Source organism: Echinops telfairi, unplaced genomic scaffold (assembly GCF_000313985.2).
Source record: "Echinops telfairi isolate 266 unplaced genomic scaffold, ASM31398v2 ScPeMD7_12;HRSCAF=54, whole genome shotgun sequence".
In the NCBI taxonomy this organism is placed as follows: domain Eukaryota; kingdom Metazoa; phylum Chordata; class Mammalia; order Afrosoricida; family Tenrecidae; genus Echinops; species Echinops telfairi.
Window position 1 is genome coordinate 407,307 of NW_022103909.1, and position 8,324 is coordinate 415,630.

The following is an 8,324-nucleotide window of genomic DNA, read 5'->3' on the forward strand; positions in this document are numbered from 1 at the left end:
CTGGAGGCAGGCCTCAGTCTCGACACTTACAGGGAACCAGAAGTGCGTGGCCTCTCAAGACTGTCCGTTCCCATCCTGACTGGTTTTAACCCTCAGGGCCACAACTTAGAATGAAAACAAAAATGAAACAAAACAAAAACCACCACCACCCTTTGTTGAGTGCTCACTATGGAGAGTTTTGGCCTTGAGCTACACAACACAAAATCAGCCATCAAATACACTTGATTATTCATGATGGGGCTTACCTGGTGCGTGCACTTACCATCTGTGACTTCCTGTTTGAACGAATTGCTTTTGCTGCCTAGGTGCTCAGCTCAGCTCTTTATTTTTTTATACTAACAATAACATTTTAAATGGTCCCATCTCTCAAAGTGATTTTAGTGCTGTGGGGGTCATTGCCTTCATTATTAACGAGAAGCAGCGAATCTCTTTCCCCTCAGGATCCAAACAAGTTCTTTCCCCCATCTACGCTGGGCTGACCTAAACTGCTCCTGCTTTGTGTGATCAACTTCTGCTTCTGTGGTGACAGGATTTATTGGGGGATCATTCATGTAGCAGATAACACAGCCATTTAAAATGTACCGTTGATGAGAATGATGAGGGCAGTGAATGTACAAATGCGCTTGACACAATCGATGTATGTATGGATTGTGATAAGAGTTGTATGAGCCCCTAATAAAATGATTTATAAAAAAAGATATACCCATTTAAATAAATAAGTAAATAAAAAAAATGTACCACTGGGTTTTTAAAATCTATTCAGAGTTGGGGTAACCATCCTTACTAAAAGTTAGAGCATCCTTATCACCCTCAAAAGAAACCTTATATATTTCAGCAGTCATCCAATTCACCTGTCCCTCTGCTACTGCTACTCTCAGTCCCTAGGATTTACCTGTTCTGGAAACACCATGCAAATGGAATAGAAGGCCTAGCTTGTCGGGACTGGCTTCTTTCCCTTACCTGCTCTTTCGGGGTTCACCCATATTGCATCTTGTGTCAGTGCTTCATTCCTTTTTGGGGGGAGGAATCATCCATTGTATGGACAGACCACATTTTGTTTACCCGTTCATCATTTGGTGGATTTGGGGTTGTGTCCAATTTGGGCCATTATGAAGAGTCCTGCCATGAACGAACGTGGCCTCTCCAGGTCACCGGTCCTGAACTCTGAAAAGAATGTGTTCAGACTATCTTTTCTGGTGACACTATCTGTTAAACACTGGCCTGCTATCCACAAGGTCACCAGTTCAAAACCACTCCTTGGGAGAAAGTTGAGGCTGTCTGCTCCTGTAGAGTGACAGCTTTGGAAACCCTAGAGAGGGTCACCATGAGTCTGATCAACTGCCTGATCACTGTAAGTGACCCAGGGATCCCTCTGCCCAGCCCCCTCTGTCCCAGCCTTGATACTTCAAGGCCTTCTGTACCGTGGAGGGCTGCTCTCCCACCCTCAGCCTACAGGTGACAAATGTGTCTCTTTGCTTTCTGGCTCTCTAGGTACAGTGGTTTGGGGAGGTCCTGGGTTGGGCCCAGTTACTGCACCACTTTCCCTTCTGTTGGGCGTGCACTGGTCAGAGACAGCCTTACGTGTGGCAGCCCCAGTCTGGCCTGTCCTGGTTTTGTCCACAACCTACACCCACTTGGCCCCAGTCCCAGGGCCCTTCCCCGTGTGTCTCCATCTGTGGAGTCCCTGGCAGGGGACTTCAGAGAGGACAGACCTGTTCTCTTCCACACTGAGACGAGGGGAGGAGTCCCCTGGGTCTGTGGGTGCATAGGGGATGCAGTCACCCCCATCCAAGCAGTGCCTTCTGGCTGTTCTGGGTAGTTCTGGGCTGCCCCAGCAGTAAGGGACTCTCTCTGGGTGAGACCTGGGTTAGCCTTCCAGCTTGCAAACCACAGGGTTCCTTGCGGGGTGGGGGGGTGGACCGCCCTTTGTCTGCACTTTGGTCTAGAGAATGGGGGAGCCAGGTGGGTGGGGGCAGAAGGGGGCTGGGTCTCAGGAGGGGTCTCTGGGTTGCTATTTTGTACTCCTCAGCCTGCCCCAGGCAGGCCTGGAAGAACAGGCCTTCCTCTCAGTCCCTGGTCCCTCTGACAATAGTGTGGGGAGAGCAGGGGTGTGGGGGTGGGGCACTGGCTGTGGTTGTTCCCTCTCCCAAGGACGGCCCTACCTGTTTGACCAGCTCCTCTCTCCCTCCCTCTCTTTCTCTTTCCGCCTTCTGTCCCTGGCTTGGCCCTGGGCCCATCCCCGCCTCCCTTTTGGTCGCAGGAAGGAAAGGTCTCTCAGTCTTCCTGGGTGGGGGTGGGGGCTTTGCTGGGCCTCCCCAGCAAAGTGGTAAGCATTCAGGGAAATTCACACCAAACCAAACCCGTTACTGTTGAGTTCGTTCTGACTGTGGGGACAGAGGAGGGCTGCCTGATGGCAGTTTCCAGAGCTGCTACCTGCTCTCTCTCCCAGGGCGGGGACTGGCGGGGGTGTGGGGGTGTGGGGGGTTGGGTGGGTCAGTAGCTGAGCCACCAGAGCTTCTTTGGGGGAAACTAGTGAAAGGAGGGCCTGCCATCCACAGATGCTAATTGGCTTTTCCTCCGTCCTGGCCCAGAGAGGGTCGGGCAGGGAAGCAGGAAGAAGAGGAAGCAGACACGTGGCCTTCCGTCCTCTCTGGGAGCATGCCTCTCTAGGGCAGGGGTTCTCAACCTTCCTCATGCCGCGACCCCTTCGCACAGTTCCTCATGTCATTTTGTTACTGTTATGAATCGTCATGTAAATATGATAGGCAAGATGTATTTTCATTGTTACATGTTGAACATCATTAAAGCATAGTGATTAATCACCAAAACAATAGGTAATTATATATTGTGAAATATTTATGTCTAATAAAAAATAAACGAAATGTTGTCTTGAAGCATAGGTAACAGTCTTCACGCCAGGTACTCATATGTGGGTGTATCTGCATGTGGACGGATGGACCCTCCCCACCTGGAGACCGATAGAGGAGCGTTGGCTCGGTTCCTAAGACCATCGGAAATATATGTTTCCTGATGGTCTTAGGCGACCCTTGTAAAAGGGTCGTTTGACCCCCAAAGGGGTCACGACCCATAAGTTGAGAACCGCTGCTCTAGGGGGTTTACCTTTCTAGCAGGGATTTCAAAGTGTGCCCCTTTATGTGTGTGTGCAAGAGCTTGTCTGTCTCTATGGATGTGCTTCCTAAGGAGCAGGAGATGGGGGGAGTGTCTGAGCATGGATTCAGTCCCCGGGTAAGGATCTGTGTGCCTATCCTGGTGGGAATCTGGGGCTTTCTCCTAGAGAAGGATGGGGGAGAATCTGCCCTCCTAGGAACGGTCACCCCTTTTCCTGGGTTGGGGGCTCTATGACGCCGGTCCTTCTCCCCCACAGGGATCTGGGTGTTTGTCATCTGTTAGTCACTCCGGTTAAAATTCAGCCGGTTCTCACCTCGTGCCCTGCAGGATCTTCTGGAGAAGTAAGTCCCGGCCACTAGGTAATTGCAGCTGGAATATCTGCCTGGAGGACCTAAACCTCCTGCCTAGTGCCCACACCCTACACCCACAGCTGCCCCACCCAGCCCCACCCAGGCCCTGGGTGCCTTGTTCAGCTCCCTGTGCCTTCTCTAACCTCCCACAGGTGTGTGATGTGCCCCAACCTGCTCTCCTGACTCACTTCGATAATGGGTTCAGGGAGACAGGTGCATGGACTCTTTCCAACACCTCCTGTGGCAAGCTGGGGACCTGGGAAGAGAAGAGTCCAGGTGGCTGCACACTTCCTCTTCATCAGTGCCACCCAACCCATGGCTCCGCACTGCCTTTCCACACTTGCAATTCCACCAGGACCAGCCCCTCTCCCCTGAGTGCTCCCCCCAGCCCTTAGAGCCTCTGTTGTGTCCTTTGTCCTCTGTTTCCCGAAGCAAGGTTTGCCCGTTCAGTCTGGATGGGGGGTCCTGGGATGCCGGAAGGAAAGGAAGCCACCCCCCACCCCTCCAGTTGGATCCAGGAAAAGGGCTGTCTTGGATCTCACTCTATCTGCCATCTACAGACCCAGAGGGAAATTAGCCAGAGTGTGTGTGTGTGTTTCATTCATGTAGCCCACAGTAGAGTTACAGGGCCTCCTTTGGAATGGGCCGCTGCTGATATTGCAGTAATGGAGGAGAGGTGAGCCGGAGGCAAATGGCTGACCCCAGGTTCAAGGTTTCAGAGCTCAGGTGCCCTGGGATGTAGCTAGGCAGCCCCCCACCGTCTCTCAGCAAGGGGAGAAGAACACTGAGAGTTCTTGAGGGGTGTCTGTGTTCAGAGACTCCGATGCCAGCGGTCCCTTCCTGCTATGCCTCCCTGTGTCCCCGAGTATTTCCCAAGGGAAGGAAGGAGACAGGACTCAGGCGGCGTCAGAGTCCCAGAGGCTGGGGGTCCCCGTCCATGGCGCCAGTGTATGGCGGCAGTCGCCGGGGGCGAGTGGATTCCTTCCGATTTCACACTCACCAACTTGCTTTCTTGGGCTTTCAGGGCAGTGCTGAAGTGGGCGCCCCGGTGGGAGCAGCTCTCTGCTGCCCCCACCTGAATCCTGCCCGGAGGTGGCAGGTGTCGGGTTAGGTCCGGCCCCCTCGGGGACTAGCCATTCAGGTAGGAGGCCGCTCCCCTGCTCCCGGGCTGGGCTCTCTTTTATAAAGGGCCCTTGCTAGACGTTGTCCCCCCACTTCGAATCTGCTTCTCAGCTCCTTCTCGAACCTGTGTCGGGTCCCTCCACTGCCTCCCAGTAGCCTTCACCATGTCGTCTGTCAGGGTGACCCAGAAGACCTACAAGGTGTCCTCTGGCCCCCGGGCCTTCAGCAGCCGGTCTTACACCAGCGCGCCCGGCACCCGCATCAGCTCCTCGGCCTTCTCCCGGGTGGGCGGCAGCAGCAGCAGCTTCCGGGGCACCCTGGGCACCGGCATGGGTATGGTCGGGGGCTTCAGTGGGGCAGGAGGTGTCGGGGGCATCACGGCCGTCACGGTGAACCAGAACCTGCTAAGCCCCCTGAAGTTCGAGGTGGACCACAACATGCAGGCCGTGCGCACCCAGGAGAAGGAGCAGATCAAGACCCTCAACAACAAGTTTGCCTCCTTCATCGACAAGGTGAGGGTCCCCCCCTGCACCGCTGGCTGGGCCCGCCACCCCGCGAGGGTCTGCACTTTCCCTCCCGGCCGCCCCGTCTCCCTCCGGGCAGGGGAGTCCAGGTGGCCCCACCCCCTGGCCGCGCTCTCGTGGCTCCCCTGCACTTTGGTTGGGGCTGGGGCGGGGACAGGGAGAGGGTCCAGGTGCTTTGTGACTCTGCATCTTGGGGCGCCCACCTCCCGCAAACTAACCCCGAGGTGAGGTCCGAGCGGTGGATCGTTTTCATCCTGGAATAATAGTCCCAGTGTTTAAGCTTCGGGGCCTAAGAGAAGGCCACGGCCAGTGTGAATTCACCCCTCTCCGCTATACTGCAACGAGGGGTGGGGGGCACTTTTAAAAAACAGAAAAAAAAAATACCCCCCAAACCCTACATAGGCGTTCTAGAAGGAAGAGGGTGTCTGGACTCCAATGGGCTAATATTGATCGAGGCCTTTGGCTCCCTGAGGCCTGGGCGTGGGGGACAGTGAGTCATAACCCCCCCCCCCACCAGGTAGTGGTGTGGGGCGGGGCGGGGCTGGGCGGAGACTGCCCCCCAGCCACGGGGTGAAGGGCTGAGGGACGCCCTCTGTCCACTTGGCAGGTTCTTAGAGCGCCCGCGCGCGTGTAAAGGGTGGGGTGGCATGGGCGTGGGGGGCGGGGAGGAGGCTGCAACGGCCTTCAGAAAAGCCCCCATCCGGGATTCAAAGTCTGCGGGCGTTGGACACACCGCGGGCCCTGTAAAACCCAGAGATTTATGGTTTCAGATAAGGCTTTCCGCCAACGCCCCGCTTCCCCCTCCGCCCTTGTGCCTTTCACTCTTTCCTAAGCTCCACCTCCACGGCCAGGCTCCACTTTCCTCCAGAAACCTCCAGGCCGGGTTTTGCAGCCTCAGGGCCCCCAGCGGGCGGGATGATTGGGCCCCTCCCTGCTGACTGGCTCCTGGGAGGCATTGTGGGAAAGGAAGGAGAGAAATCCTGGGGCAGATCAGAATCTTTAGGAATTGGAGTTCCCCAGGGAACCCACAGCGGCCCTATGCCTGAGCGGTGGTTTGCAGTATTGGAGGCTCTGAGCACTTGATTTTGCATCTTGTGCTACGGGGGATTCCTGCAGTCTTTAGTTCCGCACAACCGAATTCCAGTTTTCGACTTGGTTACCTTGGGCAATGGTAGTTTGTAGATCTAGGATTTTTTTTTTTTTTTTGGCCCATTCAAGGATTTATCTACCCAACCCACTGCCTTGGAGTGGATTCCGACTCCTAGCGACCTTACAGGACAGAGCAGCACCATTCCATAGTGTTTATGAGGCTGCAAAGGGCAACACCTGTGAGGATGGCCCAGGGCCGGTGGGCAGTGTTGCATTCTGTCGTCCTTGTGAATCGAACCTACCCCACCACACTGACACCTAACAACAGCAAATCACAGAAGCCCCCCTCATCTTTCTCTCGCAGAACTGCTGGTGGGTTCGAATCCCCGGCTTTTCTTCCTTTTTAAAATGTTAAGTCATTTTATTGGGAGCTCTTACAGAGATCATAACATCCCACAGTTCAATCAAGCAGGATTGTACAATTGCTACCACAGTCAAGTTTCAAAGCATTTTCTTTCTTTTTGAACTCCTTGACATCAGCTCCTCTTTACGCCCTCTGCCTTTCCCCTGTGCCCCCCCAGGATTATCATATTTTCCCTATAGTAGTTCCCCGACTCCCATATCTTACATGATCCAATCTATCCATTCACATACAATTCTGTTGTTCAATCCCATCGAATGGGGTTATACAGTCATCAATACTATCACCTCCCCTCGACTTTTCTGTTAGCAGCTCAGCTGTTAACCCACGGTGCCAGCTGGGCCCTTTCTTCAAGGCTGTCATGCATGTCAAGGGCTTACCGGTGCTTGGTCCCGTATTAAGTAGTCCATTAGGATGAGCTGGCAGAATCACTTTCACGGAGAAGAGATACTTAGAGAGAGGGGCTTGTGGGATCTACACGGCACCCTTAAAACACCTTCCTCCCCCAAGGCAGCCCAATTTAAAAATAAGCGTACAACTTTGGGTTGGTTAAAAAACAAACCCCCAAACATTCTCCATCTTGGGGCTAGTATGTTATTCTTCCTTTTATAAAATAAAATTTCCATTTTCCATGCCCTAATTCCATCCTAAGATTTGAGGCTTTGACCCGAAGGAACCCAGGGCCTTTGTGTTTGGGGCATGAGGGTTGTATTGTGGTGTGAGGGGTAGGTCAGGGGCTGGGGACCTTCTCCCAGGCCTGCTCTGTCTTTCGGGCAGTCTTCAGCAGGGGAATCTCACAAGAGAGCTGTGGGGAGGAGGAAGGAGTTTTCAGTTTGTAGACACCCCTGGCAGGTGTGGCGCCTCTTTCCCAGCCACAGATGACATCTGTACAGAAACGGGCTGCAGAAAGGGCCTTCTAGAGTTCCTAGGCCATTGGCTGAGGAGACCCGGCTCATGGGGGGAAGCAGCTCCAGGCCATGAAGCAGAGTAGTAGCCGTGGGTGGCTGGGCTCTGGGCCTCTGCCTAGTGGTGCTTTTCAGATGAAGTCTTCCTGTCATCCCCACGAGTCCCCCAAAGTCAGCCCAAATCATAATCATAATGATAATATTACTTGATATGAACAATCTACAATTTATTTTTGGCCCCTCCAATCTTATTTTGAGGGTAAAGAAAAAAGTATCCTTAGGAAACATGACTATTTCTATTGATGTTCAATAGACAATCGAAGTAAATAAAACCTGCTTGCTCCAGTGTAAGTCCCCTAACTGCCTCCTGCCAACCATATTCCCTGCCCAACTCTTCTCCAGCCTGGAGGTGATCCACCCCAAACAGCGAACCGGGTTACTGGATTCCAGGGGCCTTGCTGTTCAGAGAGTGGATTAGAGGAAGAGACAGAATCCTCAGCTTTCTTTCAAGGCCTTGCTCCCCAATCCAGACTCTGAGCCCCGGACCTCCTTGCTCCCTCATCCCCTCTGCAGGTGCGGTTCCTGGAGCAGCAGAACAAGATGCTGGAGACCAAGTGGAGCCTTCTGCAACAGCAGAAGACATCTCGCAGCAACATGGACAACATGTTCGAGAGCTACATCAACAACCTCAGGCGGCAGCTGGAGATGCTGGGCCAGGAGAAGCTGAAGTTGGAGGCAGAGTTGGGCAGCATGCAGGGGCTGGTGGAGGACTTCAAGAATAAGT

The 8,324-nt window shown here is 53.8% G+C and overlaps 1 protein-coding gene across 1 annotated transcript in view; it reads left to right on the forward strand.

Moving 5' to 3' along the window:
- Positions 1-4,641: 4,641 nt before the first annotated feature.
- The window catches only part of KRT8 (keratin 8), an 8,963-nt gene continuing 5,280 nt past the window's right edge, over positions 4,642-8,324 (forward strand). Inside the window, exons 1-2 of the mRNA XM_045287219.1 lie at positions 4,642-5,113; positions 8,114-8,322. Of these exons, the coding sequence (XP_045143154.1) occupies positions 4,766-5,113; positions 8,114-8,322 (557 nt within the window). The 5' untranslated portion in view covers positions 4,642-4,765. The remainder of the gene's footprint in view (positions 5,114-8,113; positions 8,323-8,324) is intronic.